Source organism: Oreochromis niloticus, linkage group LG22 (genome assembly GCF_001858045.2).
Source record: "Oreochromis niloticus isolate F11D_XX linkage group LG22, O_niloticus_UMD_NMBU, whole genome shotgun sequence".
In the NCBI taxonomy this organism is placed as follows: domain Eukaryota; kingdom Metazoa; phylum Chordata; class Actinopteri; order Cichliformes; family Cichlidae; genus Oreochromis; species Oreochromis niloticus.
In genome coordinates, this window is record NC_031985.2 from 23,038,678 (window position 1) to 23,062,680 (window position 24,003).

The 24,003-nt window shown below is 39.0% G+C and overlaps 1 protein-coding gene across 1 annotated transcript in view; it reads right to left on the minus strand.

The window, feature by feature from the left end:
* The window catches only part of elp2 (elongator acetyltransferase complex subunit 2), a 35,875-nt gene that overhangs the window by 8,813 nt on the left and 3,059 nt on the right, over window positions 1-24,003 (minus strand). The window contains exons 5-17 of the mRNA XM_005478640.4: window positions 23,877-23,954; window positions 23,437-23,501; window positions 23,249-23,315; window positions 18,987-19,133; window positions 18,630-18,725; window positions 17,529-17,629; window positions 10,833-10,964; window positions 10,190-10,339; window positions 7,951-8,142; window positions 7,675-7,744; window positions 7,447-7,542; window positions 5,212-5,269; window positions 4,162-4,234 (exon numbers count right to left, since the gene is read on the minus strand). Of these exons, the coding sequence (XP_005478697.2) occupies window positions 4,162-4,234; window positions 5,212-5,269; window positions 7,447-7,542; window positions 7,675-7,744; window positions 7,951-8,142; window positions 10,190-10,339; window positions 10,833-10,964; window positions 17,529-17,629; window positions 18,630-18,725; window positions 18,987-19,133; window positions 23,249-23,315; window positions 23,437-23,501; window positions 23,877-23,954 (1,325 nt within the window). The remainder of the gene's footprint in view (window positions 1-4,161; window positions 4,235-5,211; window positions 5,270-7,446; window positions 7,543-7,674; window positions 7,745-7,950; window positions 8,143-10,189; window positions 10,340-10,832; window positions 10,965-17,528; window positions 17,630-18,629; window positions 18,726-18,986; window positions 19,134-23,248; window positions 23,316-23,436; window positions 23,502-23,876; window positions 23,955-24,003) is intronic.

Here is a 24,003-nt window from a genome sequence, read left to right on the forward strand (position 1 = left end):
CCTCACTGAAGTTTTTATAGTGTGTGTAAATTGGAAGATAACTCTCAGTTTGAACTTGATTTTTAGAAGCTTTGAGCATTACAAAGTTAAAGTACACCATTGCACAGCAGTGGTTTCTGCTTTGACTCAATAAAGAGGTCGGTTTTTCAGCAGGTCTAATAATATTGACCCTGATAATCTCATTTTTTTCTGAAATAATTCTGTTATTGTGTGCAAACAAAAATGATTTATGCTTTCTAAAGAAAACTTTTTTAAAAAGTCTAGAAATACTATGTTGAAAATCCCACGGTTTGTTGAAAAGAAAGAAGAAAAAAAAAGACTGAACATTTTTGACAAAAACCTTCAATTTCATAGGGGCTTAATAATTCTGTCCGAGTCTGTTTTTTGAGTCTGACGTTTTGCACAAAATATATCTTGAAGAGTAAAGGGATTAGATTTAATAAATACTGGATCAAAAATATACATTCACCCACATAGAAATGAATCTGGTGCTGCTGAAATTAACATAATATCTTAACGTAGTTCCTCTTAATGGTCTGTGAAGTATCCATGATTAACTACAGCTGGTAATTTATTTGTGCAAACATAAAAAGGGTTTCACAGCTCACACAGTAAAATGTTAACGTTCAAGGATGCCAGTGAAGATCTGAGAAAGAGGATCACAGATTTAGACAAGTTAGTAATGTCTCTGTCTGCATAATTCAAGATGATCTGTTTAAACAGCTGCACAAGATTTGAAAACACCCTCAGTTATAAGGAAGTTGGTTAGATGGTCAGAAACAATCCAGAAACCACAAAGGTACAGGCCTACATAAACTGGAAGCTGCTGGACATCGCTGTCTACTCTCAAGTGAGTCTCACATGGCTATGTAAGGAGAGGCTGCTGTCTAAGAAAGAAGAAGGAAAACCTGGTTTCAAAATGAACAACCCCAAGCTCGACTAATGCTTGTAGCTGACCACATGGACGAAGAAATAAAACCTCTGAAAAAAGATTTTATGATCAGATGAGACCAAAATTAAGTTGTTTGGCCACAAGTATTGTCAGGTCAGCCTGGGGTTTTAGAAAATATTGGGACCTAGAGGAAAATAAATCAACATACGGACTGGAAAGCAAACTAAGTAGAACCAATCTGCAGTCTGATTTGCCAACCAGAGCATTAAAAGACCCACACAGCAACAAGAGCAGCAGCAGTCCAGAAGTTCTGAGATATACACGCACAGAATGGTGAAAATAAAAATAGTTATTAACTGTATTTAAAGCACATTTGGGTCAATTTGTCACAAACTTTGTGTACAGGATATTATGGGCTTATGGTGAAGAGCGGTTAAAACTGATGGCATAATTCAGCTTTTTTTCTCTAAATAATTCATAAACATTAGAGAAAATGTTTTGTTAAAATAAAGTAACAATGACACATTACTGTTTGATGTGCGCATAATTGGGGATTGGCTTTATTTACATTTATTGTAAAAAATGGTCAAATGAAATGGTAGAGGTTAGTTGGATGGTTCTATTGGATGTGTATATTTATTAGCATATAGATATTTTTTAAACTGGTTTTTGATTTGAAGGTTTTTCATCTAAAGATCTAATGACCCAATGACTAGTGTTGAAAGAAAACTTAGACAACTGAACTAATTGAATCAATTAAAAAAGGTAAATAAATTAAAATGTACATGGTTATTGAGGGGAATCTAGTAAAACCACTTTGGGTTAGAGATGGCACGATACCACTTTTTTATGTCCGATACCGATATCATAAATTTGGATATCTGCCGATACCGATATGAATCCGATATTGTGTGTTTTTTAATCAATAAAACTGTTTTTTTTTTATTTCTTGCTGCATTTTGTATAAGTTCATACTCAAGTTTAAATAAACAACAACACTAAAGCTATTCTGTTATACCTGTATGTAAAAAATACACTGCACCCAAAATATTTCATAGTTCAGCAACACTGATCAATCTAATAAACCTTACCTAACTTAAAACCTAACTTAAACCTACTCCATCCTCCCTATTCTGGTATTTTAAAGAGTACTTAGCAGAAATATTAAGCAACCTAACTAATAGGGTTGCAAACTCCCAGCAAAAACAAAAAAATAGGGAACCCCCCACCCTCCACCTCGTGATGCTTAATCGATGTAATCAACTTTAATTTGATGCAGTGTGAAAAAAAATGCACAGAAACAAATTATTTTTCAAGAATAATTAAATAGATTCAACATCTTTCTTCAACAGAATTGCAGAATTCACAGATGGTATCTTCCCAAAGGAAAAAGTACTATAGCTTACTAGGGTATATAGACTTAAGAGTTACTATATATAGTAATGGACTTCTATACATTTTACATCAGATTAAAACTTTGGGTGTAAGATTCAGATAATTATTTATTAAAAGCTAGACATTTTAAATGAGAATAAGAAAGAAAAGTATGTCTTTGTGCCCTCTTTTCCCTGTTCATGCCCTATCGGCCCCCCTGGCTAAACTTTGCTAGATCCGCCCCTGCACAGTTACCAGCCGTCAGCTAAAAGGATCCTGGTGTAGAAAGTAATATTAAATAAATTCTAACAACAGCTTATCAAGCTTAAACGTGCTGCTGTTGTTCAGCCGCTGGTTTCCTCTTTCTGGTGCAAAGTGGGCCAAAAACAAAGAAGAGAGACGGACTCACGACAGAAAAGCCGATCAGCTGATCGTTAAGCAGTTTCACGATTGAAGTAGCAGCAGGAAGGTGAGGGAGAGGCAGTCACTCCATATATCGGTTGTTAAGCTTAACGCTGGAATGCTTTACAAACATTCAGAGATGAACTTACACACTTGCTTTACTTCTCTCTGGGATAACTTCCTCGAGATGAAATGCTGGTTTGGTAGCGAGGCTACAAATACACACAGCCGCTCTATCACGTGACGCATACTGCTGTAACGTGCTACGGTTATGAGCCGAGTTACGCCGTGTTGCAAGTTTTGTGAGATGCTTTTTTGATATTTAATGGATTGGATTACATTTTTTATTTTTCACTGATATCCGATCCAGTAATTTAGGTCAGTATCGGACCGATACCGATACGTAATATCGGATCGGTCCATCTCTACTTTGGGTAAATGAAAAAATCGCTTTTAAGCAAGGAAACTACACATTTAGGTAACTTGACAAATAAATCTAGTGAAGTAAAGGTATCATAGTGCTGGGCAATAGAACCTGTGGGACTGGCATACGTGGATGTAGTAATTAAGGAAAACTACCTCAGAAATCTTCAACATAACTTCCAACTAACCATCAGCCTGACAGCTGAAGCTTGAACACAGTGGGTGCTTCAAAAGGTCACTGACCCTAAACACATTAAATGTGGTTGTGGAATAAGTAAAACAGCCAAAGTCCTGTCCTCAAACTTATTAAAAGTGTGTGGACTGTGCTTACAGTCATGTGAAAGACAAAGTATACCTTAGATGCTTCCAAAGGAATTAAGAGGGTAAGCAGCAGCCAGATGTTGCTGATCAAATGCATGCGATTAATTGATAATCAGCAGGTGTGAGCGCCTCTATAATAACAGAAGTCTTGGCAGTTTGCTGGTCTGGAGCATTTTGGTATGTGTGAACACATTTCCACCAGTGGATGTCCCAAGATCAAACCACACAATGCTCAGAGAAATTATATTTAAAAAACAAAACACTTAGAGCTATATCTCAGACTCTACAGACCTCAGTTGCCATGTTACATGACAGCACAATTAGAAGAAGACTGAGGATGCTTCTTCTCTCTAAAAAGAACGAGGCGGTATGACACAGAAAACGATTACTTCCAGTTACTGCTGCTAAAGGTGGTTCTACAAGCTACTGAATGATGGTTGTACTTGGTTTTTAACAGGACTCTGTGAAACTGTGCTTATAAGAGTATTTAAATATCAAACTGGAAATATATTAAGTGTCTTCCATGTATAATTATGATTCTGTATGTATTGGGGGGGGGCAATCTTTTTATTCCCAACTGTGGGTTTTGCCCAATCATTGAGCCCCGAAAAAAGGAAGAGGTCAAAGAAATCATTGAAAGCCTGATATTGCCTTGGCAATCATTTGTATGATGACTGTAATTAAACTTTCGACTGCAATTGCAGCGCTGACTGTGACATGCAGTCCGGCCTGGAGCTTATCAAACTGACCTTGCATGCAGATGCCACCACTGTTCTGCTGCTGTCAGATGCAAGACAGAACATCTCAAAGCCGTGCCCGTACCTGGGGACAGGGGACAATCATACAGAGGTTAACCATGAACAGCCACTGACTGTGCAGAAGGACAGATATATGTTACAGACAGACAGGGAAGGGATAAATGGTGAGGCAGAACAGAGGAAGTGCTCCCAGTGTGACAGTAAATTAAGTATTCTTTTATTCCAAAGTGTCACTCCAACAAGCTTCCAGGCTCGAGCCGTCGCCACTTGCTGACAGGTAAATAATTAGAGTGTGAAATTAAAATACTGATCTGTGATGACTAGTCCTTCTCCTGCTGACAGAGATGAACAATGATGATGCTCTAGCTAATCACTCACGGCCTAATTGCTTTTAGCTTGCCATCACCTGGTTGTTTTAAAATGCCAACAAGCTCAAACTGCAGTCTGCAACTCAGTGGAAAGAATTTCCTACCCCTACCAGCGAGCTTTCAAACACTGCAGCAATTTGGCCACAACAGGGAGAGGATTATTTATGCCACGAAAAATAATTTAGCCACTTACTCATTTTAATGTTTCTATTCTGCACTAAACGATTCAAGGGATGAAGCCAAATGAAGGTAGAAAAATGCTTTTCAACACACACAGTGTTCGCACCTCAAATGAATGGCTGTGTCGTATGTCATGTTTATGGTGGAATGACCGGTAAATGGATTTAACATTGGCCAAAGTGAGGCAATATATTCAATCTGGAGAAGTGGCTCATGGGAAGCCAAGTAGCTGGATTCTGACTAGCTGATGAATATGCCGCTGGAGTTGTGGGTGCAGAGGTGAGGGGGTAACAAAGAAGTCTATGTAGGGAAATCTATTATTTTCAGATAGAGTAGAAACTTTTCAATAGAAGACACGAGGAAACACTGGTGTCTTTATAGGAAACAAAAGAACAAGAACCACAAATATATCAATAAGTATGTCAGCATTTCACTTACTCTGCATATTCTTACAGCAGGTAACAGAAAATACATATAAGATTTAGATACTCACAGTTTCTGGACCTCAGGCCAAAGTGTGTTCTGGAGAAGATGATCCTCTGGTGGTGGCTCTACCACACACACACACACACACACACACACACACACACACACAATACAAATAGTTTGCTGTTATTTGTAACGCCATGATATCTTAGTTGTTCAAAAATAATTAACAATCACTTTCCAGCTGAATAAACAAGGAATGGCTGTTATAATCTGAATTTAAACGCGTATCTGGAATCCACACAAATGAAAGAGCAAAGAAAGACCTTAAAGGATTATAAGGGGGTTTAGTAAAGCCCTTTCAGAAACAACATCACTAGTATTTGCGGAACATAATGTACCACACTCAGTAGCTACACTGGGACACAGCTACATGTTAATAGCTGCTTTGATAGTTACAGGGATGTGAACATACACGCTTCAGAGTTTAGTAGACTGAATAAGACGATTACTAGACTGTAGATTACAAACTGTGACTAAGCACACATCATCATTTGCTTTCAGATCCTGATCGATCCCGTCTCCAAGTCACGGATAATTTTTTTTAAGGTAATTAATCAACTTACAGATGCGGTGTGAATAAATGAGTGGCACTCTCTCAATTTGGAAATGTTTTTTGATTCTGTTGATGTCCGATTCTGCAGGTATGTAAGAAACTCAAAGACTTTTAAACCACAGAAATTAGAATAACAATTTAGTTATTCAATTTGTTAACACTTCACCAGAAATTCTGTTGATCATAAGAAAGAAAAAAAAAAATCAGATTCTGAGATTTTATACTATTTGCAGAAAATAAAACTATAATATATTTTTTAGAAATCAAAGGACTTCTTTGGGGGAGAGTGAGACTGGAAACAGGTGTCGCCTGCTCTTGCCAAATTTTGTTTTCTTAACTTGTGAACAGGCTGCACCTTCAGACATTAGGTAGGCACACTCAAATGCTCTCAGAAAATTGGAATTTAGACTAAAACTAAGCTTTAGTCTAAATTCAACCTGAACAAGCTGTTTGATCTATATTGAGCCTACGTCTTAGCCAATGCAAGGTGGTTACATTTCTAGGGAGGTGCACATTAGGTTAAGAGTTTGTGGTTAGACTGTAACTGTGGCATAGCACAGAAGTGTGTGACTATCCCCTTTCAAAAAGGTTTATGATACAGACTGAAAAGAAGAAATGCTAAGAACATGATAATCAGCTCAAGACAATGTCTCATATTCACATATATTTACATTTAGTTGCATGAAATCCTGAGAAATAAAACCCATCACCTTCCCCCTAAAAGCAACACATTATTTTGAAATAACTTCCTGTTTCTTTCTGCTGTGTGTTTCTTAACATTTGCAGGTGTTCAAGGGAGATTAAATGATGCCCAACTCTTTCCCTCACATCACCGGATCTGCACAAGTTCAGTTTCCCTGTCTGCTGCATGTAGTTGATAGCTGCACTTTTTGCGTTTTTGCTATCGGACATGGGCTTCCCATTTAGCCTGATTATTCATTTCTCTCCTTGCCCGCAGAACCCAATCAAACAAGTAAAAATGCATTGTTAACAGCGGTCTCCACACTTGGTTGCTCCCGACATAGCCCGGGGTCATCAATACTTAAACTTTGCAATCACATAAGCCCGCTTTCTAATTAGCATTGCAGATTAAGGAGTGGCTTCAATCATGCTGATGACAGCCCTTGACACCCTCTAGCCCAGGGGTTTTTAAAGGCTGCACTACTTTCTTTTCATTTGACTCTCGTTCAATTCCCATCTGCCCGTTTCCTACAATTACCTTCTCTTTTGTTCCCCTAGTTTTCCTTTTCCTCTGTGACCGTTTTAAACCTTCTCTGTTTTTAAATGATCAGTTTTAAAACTTTTTTTTTCCTGGTTCCTGTTTCAACATTTATTAATTTATTTTCTTGTTGCTTCTGCTCGCATCACTGGCTCGGGATGGCTCTTCTATTTCCAAACACCTTTCTCCTGCTGTGATACCATCAGCCTTCAGCAGACCCCCCCCACAGTGGACTCTATAAATAAAGCTCTAACTAACTGCATATCATCGGCTCTTATAAGAGCAACCAGCAATAGGCATCTCTCTCAAACTCTTAAATGAGGAGTATGACTCAGGCTTTTAGACTCTAGAGGGAAACAGGGATGCCCTTTTGACTTCAAAATTATTTATCAGAGAGGTTTACCACATTTTAAGTGAGACTAGGTCACCTGTAAAAATACTTGAAAGTGTAGGTCATGCAGCAGTACCTGTCAGGTTGAGTGGGTGGAAGTAAGACTCCTGGTATTGGTCAGATACACTGTTGAACTGCTCCTCTTCTTCTTTGTTTTTCGGCACAAGGTCACCTGTAAATTGAAATTATACTATTACATTATGCAAAAGGAATGAACAAACCCGCATATGAATAAGCTTATGAAGCAAAATTGATTTCTGATGGAAATCATCAAACAAAACTGCAGCGTAATTCTCCATTTTACCCTGAAATACAGCCTTGTTGGACAGCCCGAGGGCAGGTGTGCTGGCTCCTTCTGGGAGGCTGGCAGAGTCCTGACATAGTTGAAACAAACACAGAAGGTATATTCATGTGTTAGAGACTGCAAAGGCTTTTTAAGGTGACTGAACAGTCCATTAAGTACTTTTCAGAGAATAAAGCTTTTGTAAGATTTAATTCCAAACTTTTCCACCAATGGGAATAATATACCTTCAGAATAAAATCAAATATTCTTTAGATACACATTTAGCTGAACACTTACACTGGATGTTAACAGAGTTTCTTTTGAGGTCCCAGATATATTAGCAAAGTTCTCCACAAAGTTACGAGGTGCTTGAAATACTCTCAGGACCTTCTCATCAGCTCCAGACACAAACTGAAACCTTCCGATCATGGCCAGACACTGCATGTCATATCCATGGATCTGCGGCCGAGAGATTTCATGCCACGTGACCTGCAGTGATGAAAGTCACAAAAACATGCTGAACATGTGGCTCTGTTCATTTGGTCGCGTTGGGCAGTGCCTCCCTTTTCGATAGATCTCTGATGTTTGGGGATTTATTTTCTTGGCCCAAAACCCGGGCCTTTGAAACGACGCCAAATACAACATTGATTCTCCCGTGCAAGTGAAACATTTCCAGCTTAAGATCCAAAGTGTTCTCACAGGGGACGATGGAAGGCTCCAATGTGATAACTAGATTTCATTTGGCACTAGCATCAGGTGGTATTGTGGCAATAATCCAAACTGGCATCTTGAATAATGTAGCGGAAGCAGGAAGCTTGACTACAAATGTTTCTACCCCAACTGAATGCTAAACTGCTATGTCTTACCCTGCTTCTAAAATGCTAGGTGGATAACCATATTGGCAATTTAGAAGTGCAGTCTTTTACTTTAATATATTACCCCACTGCAACATTGGTTTCAGTCCCAGCTGAGTCATCTTAGAATATATATAGTGTTGAAACTAAATTAGATATAGCCTAAAGACATTTTAACAAACGGAAAGAATAATACATTAGAACCTGCATATATATCCCATAAGGGACAAGGCAAACGGCCTGCGCCAAAAAAGAACAACACGCTAAGTAACAACTGTTAGGACGAGACAAGACGAAGCAAATAATTTGAATGGCAACGATATTCACTAAATAAAAGTGCATGAAATATGGCTGATATATTAAATGATGAAAAAAATAAATGCAGTGTGGTCACAAGTAGTCGTTTTTTAACTAAAATTCTAAATCTTAATTCAATCTGAATTTACTGTAAGGAATATGAACTTTTGATGGGTATGTTTTATATTATCAGTGTATCCCAAGCATTCATCATATAGAGCGAGTAAAGTATAATTACACTGTGAAATATTACTGTACTGTTCATAACTGGGCACCTATTCCTTTCTGAATGAGGATACATGTAGAAATCAGAACAGTTTTATTTCATGACAATGTGAGATTTAACATGTATCCAATCACTAGACAAAGATTACCATTTGGCAATTTTATTTAATTCTAAAGTCACACAGTCATGGTCAGCAACTCCTGTTAACATCTAATCGCTGCCAGATACTGGATGAAATCAGCTCCAAAGAGGAGCATTCCTGTGATTACTTTGATGGCAAGCAGACTGCTGCAGTTGCCCCTTGTTTGCATGGAAGACTCTGGCTTGCACACACTTGTCATTTTTTCTCTGAGCTGTAGTGAAACTTGAAAAAGTGTGCAGAGTACACACATTCCCCATAACATTCCCGTATAAGGTATCATTCCCTGAAAAGTAAGATCTCCCACTGGTCTCTAGGCCTGTGTGACTGGGGCCTAAGAAGTAGTAAGTCATTAATCATGTGGTTCAACACAAGTTAAGAACCTTGGGATAATCTTTAACACAAATTTGACATCCAAGAGACAAAAAAAAAAAAAAATGCTGTGGATGTTGTGCATGTTTTGTTACATCTAAACTGGACTACTGTAATACACTGCAGTTAGTCAATCATCTTTTTCCCCTTTTCAATTAGTCCAAAAATAAAAAACTGCCTGGAACCAAGAGAGCCTTGCACTGCCTCCTTGTGCATTACAGAGTTGGTGCTGTTTCTGTTTAAAGCCTTATATGGTCTTGTACCGGCATATGTGGTAGATATGCCGGTACAAGACCAAAAGACCTCAGACAAGCATCAGCTGACCATTTTTAAATCTAAGTAGAGACATAACTTTTCTGTCAAGCTTCCAGAAACTAATGATTTCTGGAACTGAGATTGAAGGATTGGCTGCTGTTGGATTATTTCAGGTAAACACTGAATGTGTGCATGTACGACATGGCATGGATTGTAGGTTTATGCTAAACGAAGCTTGAATTTTTGTTGAATGGTGAGGAAAAAAGAAATAACTAATATACCTCAAACACATTTTCATGGTATTATATCTCTAAAGCCGTATAGTGAGACAGAAAGGTCATTGTAAGTGCTGTTGTTATGATTTATTGCTGCTAATTTTGCATCTGTTTTTACCTTTTTGCTCTCTTGTGTCCTCCATGGAGTAAATAACCTGGTGGTCTGGTCAGAGCCCACACTGAGGATGAACTCACCCTCAGGGTCCCAGCTCAGGTCCTGAACTGCATTAAAGTGACCTGATATCACAACTCCAGGTCTCCACTCTCCCTGGAAGAAAGGACCGTGACAGCTCAGCTACAACAGTCCTGGATGACCACCACCTGGTTTTAGACATGAACAGCTATATCAGCGGTACATGTTCCTGTCTCAGAGGCAAATTTATTTTAAAACACAACCTCAGGTTTGTGCTGAACCGTAAATTTAAGTTCCAACTGGGTATAAATGTAAACCCAGTTGTCCCAGAATTAAATCATTGGGCCTTGAGACATTTATTCGATTTCAGGGACAAGCAACAAAGACAAATGCTAAGCCAGTCATACTGAGTGGCAGGCAGGAAACCTGGTGTGACTAATTACACTCAAATACACTCTCACAGTGAAGCCGAGGGGAAATTCACAAACAGTGAATCTTATTTCAAATTGAACTGCCACTCTGCTTCAACATAAAAACGATGTATACTTCTTCGGGAAATGATGGAAAAACTAAGTAAAGGACATTGATTTAAAAGTTTGGGTATAATCACCTCATCCATGGCTCTCACCTCTTTGTCTAGGTCCTTGCACCAGAGATGTAGTGCACCGTGAAAAGCATGAGCCAGAATCATGGAGCCGTCCGCACTCATCTGGCAGCCGTAGAAGCCTAAAGTATTACCACCAACCTCCCCGACACGCACCTGGCCCGAAAAGAAAAACATAAATAACTGAGGGCAAACTTATTGGGATTTATTATTACAAAAAAAAAAAATTGTGAGGAACCTAGAAGTAATGATAATGCTGTCACTAAAACCAGCTTCTTTTTATCCAAGTCTACTCACAAAAGTGAAGCCATTCCTCTGTTTAGACTCGACTACTGTAATAGGCTTTATTCATGTGTCAATGTATCACTGCTTAGCCGACTGCAGCTGCTCCAAAGCACTGCTGCATGGTTATCAACTGGTACGTGCAATTGAGACCACACATATCTCCCACATTACCTCAATGTCCCTACACTGGTTGCCTGCGAGTTCAAAATAAAAGTCAAGATTTTATTATTTGCTTTTAAGGCATTTTATGGGTAGGGGCCTTCTTGGCTCTCTGATCTTTCAATATATCACCGAGGTCTGCAAATGCTCCTCGCTGTCCAGAGGTCCAGATTAAAGCACAGAGGAGATCAGGCCTTTGCAGTTGCTCTACTCACAAAATGTGGCTTCCAAACTGCCTCTTCACATCCAGATTCTTTTTTTATTCTTTGGCTTTTAAATCAGAATGAGCTGCGAGTCTTTTGTGTGTGAGGGTTGCTCATGTTATGTTTCCTTTCTTAAACTACGTCATTTTGTCCCATGCTTTTATGTTATTTGATTATTTTAGATGTATAGTAGATTTCTAAATAAATAAACTTGACTGAACAATCATCACTGACATTAACGTGCATTAAGTGTCACATCAGCGGCGTAAAGAAAGGATCCTACTGCATATAACAGTCTCACATGCAGTAGTGCATAAAGCTCATGTGTCTCCTCTTGGTTCTATGTAAGCCTACACGCTGAGGTTTATGCAAAACAGGTTGAGGGAGGAAGAAGTTAGGATTGTCAAAGCTCTTCTCAGTCTCCCTCTAAGATTATTCTTAGAGGGAGACAGAAGCAGGAAAAAAACGAAAAAAATAAAAACCTAACAAATTAAGCCAGCGAGCCAGATGAGAAATTATGTAAAATGGGACTTATTAGTCTCATTGAATAATAATAAGAAATTAAAAATTAAAATAATAAAAATTGAGTGGAATAAACTCTCTGCCCCCCGCCCCCCCCCCCAAACAAATACATTGTCTAATACATAATGAATGCAATTGCAGCCCAGCGTATCACATTAAACAAATAATGATGAAAAATGTTCGAGCTTAAAAACACAGAGAGATTTGCATAAATTGGATTTGGTTGAGAGCTTGTGACCCGTGCATCATGCTATATAAAGACTAAACCCTCCATGTGGTGTGAGCTCGCAGTACAAAAGACATCCAATTTTAAAATTACCAGTAATCACGGCCAGAAAAATGATTGACTCCTTTAGGATTTTCATCACCTGTCCAATCATGTGCACCTTGCCTTTGTGCATACAGACAGTTTCGTATTGAATTTTGTGGATTCAAATCGCTGTCTGTAACAGAAAGCCCATTTTGATTTAAGTGCAGTTACCAATTACTCAAACAAATGAAAATTCACTGTTTAAACCCCCTATGAGGTCATCCGAACTCACTTTAAGTTTCTTTAAAGTTTATTCTAAGGCAAGAAGAGAAAAGAAGTGAAATACGTAAATCAAGTTTGATATAAGAAGTTACAGGAGAACTGCAACAACAAAAAATTAATATTCCACAAGAATTAGATGGCAACAAGAATACAGGCTATAAAGCTTTGCTTTAGCTCCAAAGATAAACTGCACTGGATTCTGGATTAATTCAACCATTCATTGAAATTAATACCCAAAGTAAATATAAATTACATCCTAAAATAGACGACAATATTAGTATTGTGCTGTTGCTTATATAATCAGTACAATTCAATGTGGGATTACGCGACAGAAATAACTTAAAAACAATGAAGAAATTAATCAGAGTATTCAGGCCACAGGGAGCTATCTAACCATGAGCTGTCAAGTGATGCAACTGGTTCGCACAAGAAAAGAAAACTACCTTCATCCTTCAACAGTGATAGACAGCGCAACACACCGAGTCTGTACACTTCAAGGACAGCGGGCACATTGCAGACCAGGTTAACTTCTCACTGCCATGAAGAATTCAAACAATTAAAAGCTTTATTGGGTCTCGAGGCCTTGGAGGCAAACTGGGCCCAAAGGGGAGATCTATTCAAATCGATAGCAGTCAAACCAAACATCGAGTTCCCTCAGCAGCACTGTGTTCTGTATCCAGGTATCTCTTCCATCTTTAATTAGCCCATGCCTTAAAATGATATATGCACTGGCTATGAGGAAATTTGAGAATTGCTAAATTCACACTTTTTTTCCTATTGTACAGCTTGGTCAGTAACCTTTGTTTTTTTAAAAAAGGGTAGTTTATCGTCACCAGTGACCTGAGGCAAACAGCAGAACACAGTGAACAAAGTGTATCAAACAAAGACCTTAAGAGGCTACGCAAAAACACAGTATCAGCAGAACATGCATAATTTAGCTACGACAGTGTACTGTATGTGGACGTAAACTGAGGATCTCAATCATCCTACGTTCTCGCCTGCATATACTGGTCAACAATGACCTTGAAAATAATGCCCGTATGCAGGCTGAAACACAGCGGAACTAATGACAGCGATAAAGGCATGCCTTTACTTTGAATGGCACAATCTTCCAGCCATCTAGAAAGAGACAGAGTAAGAGAGAGGAAAGACAGACAGCCTGGAAGAAACATAGATGGCGAGATTGAGAGAGAACAGGATGCAACATTAAGCAGATTGATTTTAAAATTCTGCACACAAGGGGCAGCCGTAAATCATGTAAAAACTCGCAGAGGCAAAAAGCCGTCATCTGTCTTGTTTACGAGAGCAGGAACAATATGGATGTGTGGTGTGCCTTATCGCTGGACAGTGGGTAGTGGGAGTATTTGGGAGTAATAGAACAAGGACAGTAAAAATGGGGAGGTATACATCATTCTCAGAGAGAGAGAGCTTAGCCATACTGAGAAAACCCATACAGCATGAAGCACAGGTGTTAAAACCCACAGTTTTTGCTTTCTTTTTTTTTTGGAGCAACACTGAAAGATGGTGAGAGTGGCTCTTCAGTTTTACTCGGTCCTGTAGAAAATACAATGTGAAAATCTGTGTAAAATATAATAAAAGATATAGTGAAGCATTATTTCCATGATATATGCGTTAATGGACTTCTCTTAATTATCTTGGCAGGCAATTAGCATAATCTACAGTGTGGGAATATTTGTGCTTGCCTAAAGATTTGGAAAAGATCTGACAGAATAAGAATGAATCAATGACGTATACACTATTTAACAGAAGGGCCGCCTATTTATTACAGTGCTTCTCAGTATAAAGTTTGCAGGGTGTTTAACTGAGTTCAGACTGTCACGTGTGGGTTATTACTTTAAATATTATTTGGGAATTCATTTTCAACTTGAAAGTGGTTCATTAGGAAGAACAGATAAAAAATGTTTATGTGTGAAAGAATAGTTTTTTTAGTTTTCTGTGTTTATGATTGGGTTTTATCTTTGTTAATTCTTTTTAAAAACACATCTTAGTCCTTTCACTTTAACGTTTGTGTACACATAATGTCAACAGCAACAGAAACTAATTCCTTTAATTTTTAGAGAAAACTGTGATATACATCTCAGAACCCAATGCAACTTCTTCAGGTTTTCAATTTTCAGTAAAACAGTAGTGTGCAAAAGTCTTGGGCCACCTATCGTTTCTTAATTTTGTTTGAGGATGATGGGAAATGGCTGCAGTGATTTCATGTAAAGTACAAAAATACATGAAAATGTAGTATGTAAGGCAAAAACTACCATTTTAACGACCTTTAAAATTAATATTTGGTATGACCACCTTTGCTCTTCAGCACAGCTTGATCGTGTTGCATTATGGATCATGCTGGTGAAATGCAGCCCTAAACCATGATAAAGCATGGCTGTAGATACTCACTATTGTTCCTCCTTTCTAACGTCCTCCGTACATAAGGACAATGATTGGAGCTAAAAATTTCAAACTTGGATTCATCACTCCATAAGATATGTTACCACTGATTTTCAGTCCAGTTCTTCTGTAATTTGGCATACCTAAACCTTGACAGCCACCTTTCCATTTCTGATGAGTCTTCAGTGAAGAGCAGATACAGAGATGATGCAGAAATTCAGATGCATCTCTCAGGTCTTTGCTTTATTTCTTTCTTTGGTATTTTCCAACTAACGTAACAGCAGAATATGTGCTTTTGTCACAGGCTGCTAGTAACAAAGTGTCTAAAGATGCAAGTTAAAAATGGTTGTTTGCTTCGTTGTTTGTTATGTGTGGTTCATCTCTCGAATTAGGTGCCCTTTTTTATGCCTGAATGATTCGTAGGTCAACATTAGGTAGCTTAACATAAACATAGCAAAACAAACACATTCCTATGAAAATGGTCATGTACAAGCCTCGAAGAACTATTGCTCAAGACCTCTTTAAAAACTTACAAGAAAGTCTGGGTCCTTGGAAAAAAATATAAAGAAATGACATGTGGTTCAAGATTTTTGCAAAAAGAAAATAATAAAAATCACATGTTTTGGATTACTGACACGTTTGATTTGCCGATTTTTTTTAAACTATAGACTCACTTTGCATGAAATGAACTACGTGTAGCGTCATCTATAAAACAGAACTCACTTTGGACTTTGTTGCTTTCTGTGATCTTCCATGCGACTAAGTGTAACCTGAGGAGGATACATACGCAGAGGTCTAAATAAAAGGTTATCTTCAGACACACACACACACAAACTGATAATCCCTCTAGGCGTTGTGGTGGCCCGCTGTGGTCAGTTGGAGATGTTAATTACCAGTGTGCCTCGTTAGTGAGATGTGCTTTACGCAGCGGTGGGCCCCAACCATCCCACTGCTAACCCTGCTCTCCATTAAATCTCACCAATTACTCTAATCAGCGTAAAGAAGTGGAGCGCTTCTTTGTAAAAAATAGCTAATTAAGGCACACATGGCTGGTCATTTAGCTCTGTGGAATCCCCCCCCCCAAAGAAAATGCCAGTCTCAAATGCCTTTAATTCCCAAAAATATATCATTATATAAATGGAGTTTAATTCAATTCAAGGTGTCATTGTTGTACCTGTGTGTTTCTGGTGTAAGTGACAAAGTGTCTAAGGTTAAGTTTCCTCTGCAGGCAGGGGAAACTGTCAGTTCAAAGGGTTTGAATCTCAAAAAGAAATGGAGGGGAGAGCAAAGAGAGGAGGAGACTCATATGCTATGCACTCTTACATTCAGCAAAAAGGTTATTTCAGGTATGGGGGTTATTTCTTTATTTTTGGTATCAAGACAAAAAGCTCTGGCTATGGAGGGAGATTGGCTGCACTAGACTTGACGCCCATCGCTGCTTTTTCTTTCCCCTCTGACTGCTTTGTCTAATCATACTGGGAAGAATTTGTGACATCAGTGCTCGCTTCAGGCCCTAATCATCGTCCCTTTGTCGGATTCAAGACTTTTATGATTTTCTCCTTTCTGTGGTCTTTGTTGCTCGTCGCTCTGGATGTGGACGATGAGATCAAAGGTGCAAAAATGCAACTGATCAAGTGTGGAATCTTATTCATTACTGCGGAATGTGATCACAGCCGAGGTGCCTGCCATGACGAGGTCAGCCACTTCTGTTCAACTGGATGAGTGCGATATGTGTGTGTGTGTATTTTTGGTTATCTTTCTGGGATGCCTCTGTGTCCGAGCATATCTTTGGCAGCAGTTTGCATCCGACTCCTATGCAGTAAGTGTCAGGTAGGAAGGAAGGTACTCTGAGGTAGCCCTGAACCACATGAGAATAGGCTTGCATAAAAAAGAAAAAGCTGTGGGGCAGATGGGCAGAGAACTGTTTTTTTCTTTGCCATCCACACTTGAGTTAAATTTAGTCTCATTCTAGCACAACAGCAGCTGTTTGGGCTCCAAAGACACGAGGTGGAGGGGGGAGAAAGAAAAGGAGGACAGAGATGATGTCAGAAGGGGATAGAAAAAGAAAGGGAGGAGAACATTATGAAAGGTGGGTGTGAAGAGTCAAAAAGAAAGACTGATGATTAAAAAAAAAAAAATAGGAAAGGTGCTGCAGTCAAAGGCTATGGCACATCCTCCACCAGCAGCCTCTCCATCTCTTGTTGGATGTGTTAGGGAATGGGCTGTTAAAAAAAGGGGGCTCAGTGTGAGTAAGTAATAGAAGGGAGGATGGGGGAGGACAACACCGGCTTTGCTAAACTCACAGTGCTGGGCTCAGCGCCTCTTCATCACTGTCTATCACTTCTATTCCTGACACTTCAATGTCAGGGAGAGTGGAAACTGACGCAAGGGCACTGACAGCAGGAGAAGGGATACTGTGGGCGGAGGGTGGAGGGGGGGTTCAGGCTCCAGATCATGTCACAAGCAACTGAAAGGAAAACTGGCCAAAATAGATTGAGGAGGTGGGTGTGCGAGTCTCCGTGGATGTGTGAACAAACCCTGTGCTGACTATCGAGAATGACTGAATTCACTTATTGTATATGTGTGTAGGCTCTGTGGACCTGCATGCACAACACTGACCTTCTCTATCCACACTCCAGAACCCTCCTCAGGAGCCCAGAGGATCATGGTTTTGTCCATAGAGGCAGAGAGCAAACAGAGACGCTGTTGCAGCTCACCACCTGCAGGAGGAGATAAAGAGATCTATTTTCAGGAAAGGCATGGAGATCAAAAAATTGCTTAACAGTTGATCATTAGGCCAGTGCTTCTCCATCTTTATGACTTTTAAGCTGAAGTACATACTACTCCCAACATCCTTTGTTCTCGGCCGCATGTGCAAGTTATTTCAAAAGTCAAATCTTCATAGCATGTTTTTTTAAACTACTTATCATTTTAATAATCTCAGCAACCTCTTTACTTTTAGTGCAGCTCAAAAACTCAAGGAGTACTGATGAACATGTTTTGCTCTTTTCAAACTGACTGCTCTCTATTTACAACAAACACCAAGAACAAGAAAAGATCACAAACGATGGTGCTGTGGTTAAAAGCTCTCTGCTCCCCAAACACACAGATAGCTGCAGGCATGACTGCTTTCCATGCAAAGACCACCAAACTGCAGGGAGAGTGCAACTGTCATTTCATGACGTGTTTTTCAGTTTGGACAAATGTTTTTGCATTATAATTATTGTAACTTATGCTGAATTATAAATTAAAAATAAAAGACTGTTTGTAATGATGTATCTGAAGCAAAGATATCTGTAAATTGAATGCGATGTAAATGCTTTTAGGAGAACCAGAGTTTAAAGCAAGAATTTGTCACATCCATCGGTCATTCCTTTGAGGACTAATTAAGTCAATAACTTTTAACACTTCTATTTTTCTTTTTCCTTTAAAAATGTCACAGTCTCTCGCTGGCTTTTGTAAGCCAAGACTGAAAGACAAAAGGGGAAAAAATGCCTCTCAGCATTGCGTCCAAGCCAATTCATTTACTTCCACCAGCTGTGGAAATTGAGTAAGTGATTGAAATGTTTTTTCTCTGAATCTAAAATAAATGGTCTGATTGTGTTTTTGACTAACATAACTAATAGATTGTAGCAATGACCTACTGGCAATTTTATGCAAGTGCAGGCCCAAAACCAGGCGTCATAGCAGCCATTTCCTCCCAGGTTTTAATCAAGGTACCTTGATAGAAAGGAGGCTGCCAATGAACTCCATACACCCAGTTTTCATGGCCTGCCAGCACAGTTTCAAGGGACACAGCAAACACTGAGGACTTATCTGTAGAAAGAACACAAACAGAGGCCAAATGAAGCCTAAAAAACAGCTTAAAAAACAAAAAAAAAACCCACACAGGAATAGTGTCTGATTACGACAACAACTGCATGACATTTGAAAAATTCCACACACAAAAAAAACAATTATGTATAAACATACATACAGGTCTGTAACCATCATGTGCCATTAAACCTTCAAAAAGCATCTCTCTTCATTTGGCTAATTAGCGCCCCTTTTATAATCAAGCCTGGGTGGCCCACTCACCTCTCTCCTTCACTTCAAAAATGTCCTCTTTCATTTTGATGATGCTGTGATTGTCCTCTGCATGGGTGTCTGTGCCAGACTTGGCACACAGCCTCCACACTCTGATGAGAGAGTCCTGCGAACAGCTGGCTAATAACAGCTCCCCACCTGAATGAGTGAGAGTTAAAAACCCAAAAACCTTCACTACAAAGTTATTTTGTGTCGGCTCTTAAAATATTCTATTGCAGAATCTATCCTCATTTTGCATCGTTTTATTTAATCAGATCATGTCCTTCAATGAAACGTGTAGTATTATGAAATATAGTGCTATTGTTTTGGTGTGAACAGAAGTAATGACAGTCCAAAAAACCATAGAGAGATCAGACACATTAAGTTTAATGGTTAGTATACTTGAAAGTGTTGAAAACCTCATGACTTCTTTGTACTGTTCTTTCCACAAAGTGGAATAATTGTACATCTTCCGTGACTTTAAATAACAAGAACTGGGTGTACAAATTTAAAATTATTTGGGATTGGTGTCCACAGACCCGGCTTTTAAGCGTAGTCCACAGATTTTCAATAGGGCTGAGGTCGGGGCTTAGACAAGTCTAATTCAGAAGCTTTTCTAAACAGCTGCAGATTCCACGATCATCAGTTTAAAAAACTGTACAAATTATCAGGACATGTCAACACTTTGCCAAGGTCTGGAAGAAGACCCAAACTGTTACCCTCAAGTAAGAGGAAGTTGGTTAGAAGCAACCCATGAACCATCAAAACTCAACCCCTTCATGAACTGGAAACTGCTGAAAGACCAGCATTACTGTCCATAGTGAGTAGAGTTTTATATCACCCTATCTTTACTGTACGCAAGGTGTCCCTCAGGGTTCAATTCTAGGCCCACTGTTAGTTTCACTTTATGTAAATGACTTGCCCAATGTGTGCAAAAATGTGGACACGATTATGTATGCTGATAATATAATTTTTACACAAGCCAAAACTGCTGATGATGAAGCCCATCAGCTTTCATTGGCATTACATGATCTACAAAAATAGCTGAATGATTCATGCCTGTGCCTTTATAATTGATGTGTTTCCGTTACTGTCATCTATATTGTCCTCTGTTGTCCACTCTTCTTGTCATTGTTTGTTCTAGTATAATATGATCACCTTTTTTGTCCTTGTCACATGATGTAAATAAATAAATAGTGTCTCTGTATGTTTTTACCAACTTGTGTTTAACACCAACCTGCCAGAGGGTCTGCCGACATATTTACATTTGTTAAAATGTTCATTAATATGTGTTGCCCCTCTTTCTAAATAAAATTAATAAAATAAAATTACAAAGGACTGAGAGGATGCCAACCAAGAAAGTAGCCCCTGCTCCAAAGTTAACACCTTCAAGCCTGACTAAAAGTTGCAGCTGCCCACATGGACAAGCAAAATGTTTTTTGATGGTCATATAAGACAAAGACTGAGCTATTTGGCCACAACGACAAGAGCTATGTTTCCAGGCGTAAAGGTGAGGTTTTCAAACCTAAAAACAGTGGGCCAACTCTCAAGCATGGTGATGGTAGCATCATGTTCTGGATGGAATGGGATGGAATAACAAAGTTGGAAGAATACCTTCAAATTCTTCAACTTCACTGCAAAACAACAACTAGATGGTAAAATGTGGATATTTGGCCAGGAAGAGTGGCCAAATATCCAGACAGAATTATGCCAGAAGCTTGTTGGTGGCTAAAACAAAATATATAAAGTTATACAGAGTTTAGGCTAATTTCCCACAGACAGTCATTTGATTCATCATAAATTTAAATCGTTATTTATAGCACCTCTGAATAAAACTTCCACTAATTTCTAACAGAAGTCAGCGTGCTTCAGCACTTAGTTTCAAGCAGAGCTCATCGTGTTTAGAGTGGTCAAAGCCGAGCCACGTGGGACAATTAAAAACTGAGCCTTAGTTTTCAGCCTTGTAATGAGCATTAAAGCCTCAGCTAGATGTTTAATTTCACTTTCATCACTTATCTGTTAGTTAGGAGAAGATTGCTCCTGAGTGTGATGTAGCCAGTCAGAACACAGGTATGCTGGCCAAATACGCACCGACAGGTGGCAAACAAAGCACATGCCACTATTCCTGAGTGTGCCCGTCTCGCACATTGGTGCTTTAGTTTTAGTGCAGTAGCCACCGTTCCATTTTTATCTCTGCCAAGATAAACAGATATAACAAAAAAAAGTCCTGTGTTGCTACCACCAAAGGCCTCCAGAATGCTGGGATAAGAAGGATGAAGCCATTATAGTTTGTCAATCATGGCATAATGACACTAATGATAACGACAGCCATGATTTGTTTTGCTACTCGCCTCAAACTGTGCCAAAACGACGCGCAGTGGTGACTATTTCTTATGCAACAGTGTTTTAAAACGAGAACTGGGCATCAAAGTCATTTTTAACTTTGACTTTTAATTTATGATACTTTTACTATCTTAATCTTGTAGTTTCTGCACAGTCTCCGAAGAGGCCAACACACCCATGTTTTCTGACCATTTAATTATGAGGAAAAATATCAAACATATTAAAAGCCTTTCAAGTGAGACTTCTTTCTACAAAGCTTTTAGTGCATGACAGATGTCAAGCTGATTTAAAGCAACATATAATTAAACCTAGTGAAAAAGAAAAAAAAAACAGACTAAAAGAGAGAAATACAAAACTAGAAATCACGCTCTGAACCCCAATATTGAACAGCTATGATAAACTGCTCCTCTAGTGCTCCAATTTGCCATCTGTCGAGTCATAAAAGAACAGAATGATTTATTTAACTACCCTCGCAGCAGAGAGAGGGTTTTTGTCATTCCTGTGAGAATACTTCATATAAACAAACTTCATTCTGTCTCTTTTTTGGCTTGTAGCTTGGCAGCATGGAGTAGGTCATAGACTGTGAGTAGGAAGGAGACACTGGTGAAGAGGGTTGGTTAAGGAGATGAAATAGCTTTTACACAGTCAGAACAGTGCAGTAATGAAGTGCCCTTGAAGAGGGTTACACAATTAGTAGAGCCTGGATTGGATCCATGCATTACCGGGTGCCATCAAAATAGTCTGAATGCAGTGGATGGTGAGGCTGGACTTTAGCATGGAAAGATGGAAACCACGTGCATGCTTTAGACATTTTCTGGGTCTGCGAGGAGAAAATTGCCTTTCCACTTCTTTGTTTTTCAATTTGCAAAGGTCAAAGACCACATTGTCAGCCTTTCTTGTCAAATTGGTTAAAGGCTAGGACAGGAAATCTACTCCCTCCTCTCAGCATTTACTCAGCAACATGTTATCTAGCTCTTCCAAAGACCAGAGACTGTATTATCCCGCTTTGCAGGCTTCCTTAAGATCGACTAAAGATAAGTGAGAAATCAAGCACATGCTTTTCAGGCTCTGGAAGACAAAACACTACCATATCAGAAAAAAGAAAATAAGATAAAAAGGGTAAATAAAGGGATAAAGGGACTCCAGACCACAAAGTTATCAAGTCATTTTTTCTTTAATATGTTCTGTGACCATAACAGGTCCCTTTTTAGTAAGCTTAGTACATTTATTACCCACAGAACTCTTTAATTGACCAGCAACAAACATTATTTTATCAAATTTTTAATAACTAAAAATGATAAAATAATGATTGTTACCGGTTAAAGAGTTCATTTTGGATATTCAGTAGTTGCCACCTAAAATTGATCCAGTGATCAGATCACAGCCTACATACCCAAACAAAAACAGGACTGGTTTAAGAAGACGCTGAAGATTGCCGGGCTGAATGTCGATTCAGCATGACTGTGTCTTTGTGCACAACCTTTTAGTCAGCCCTCAGGTCTTTACATTTTTGCTTCTAAGGAGAAAGACTTCCAGTTTTTCAAAGCCGTCTTTAGCAAAAGTTTCCAGGTTTTCAAAGTTATTCCTTGGCAAACATCCAAAGAAGAGCTTTAAATGTCCTTCAAGAAGGTTTTTGAAATATTCCTGAAACTACATAAAGAAATTACAAGAGAGCTTGAAAGAGTTCAGCCTATGCCATACCAACGACTGACTTTTTTTGCCTTATATACTGTGTTTACATATATAATTGCAAACGTTTCAATCAATTGTTGCATCTATTATAACTATTATAATAAAATGAAGTGAGAGATCACTCAAGACTTATTGTACTGTACTTTGATTTTTAATTAAATGTGTCACACGTACAATCTACTAGGATAGTAACCTGCTTATACAGCTGATACAAAGAGTCTACAAACATTACCACTCACCTGCAGATGCCCACTCCACTCCACGAACCCAGTCTTCATGTCCTTGCAGGGACATGGCTCTCTGCAGCTATTGTAGAGGAATTAAAAAGGGTCAGACACTGCCCTCTAACTGTGGAAATTCAAAGGAAAGCATACACACAAAGAACATAAAAGAGCACTTCCTGAAAGAAATATCAACCTGAGCTTACCTGCCCATTGGCCTGCACATACAGATGCACCCGAGAGTCATCACCCCCACAGGCCAATATGGGAACTGTGAGAAGAAGTTTTCACACAGTCACAAAAGCACGCGCATACACACACACACACACTCTCACACTCTCGCGCTCACAGCAGGCTTCATGCATTTACATTCCCATCTAGGTTTTATAAACAGAAGCGGAATGGAAAGGAAGCAGCACAGCATGAAACAGACAGAAAAGCGTGTAAAATAGCGAGGCAAAATGACACGAGACACTTCAAACGGAGACAGAGTTTTGAATATGTGAATATGACGTTCAGTTACAGGCACTAAAGCAGTCGTGTAAATTGAGATGGATGACAAGAGAGGAAAAAAGAATGTATGTGTGAGTGTGTGTGTGTGTCTCATAACTTAAGAGATGTCTATGGATGAACGGCTTAGGCTTACCTCTGCTGCCTGGCAACAGTACCAGAGAGACATCCATCATGAAACCGCTGCCAAAGGACACGTTATGGAGGCACTCAGCTGAGGAATGGAAACATACATGAAATTAAACTTTAAACACGATGTAATA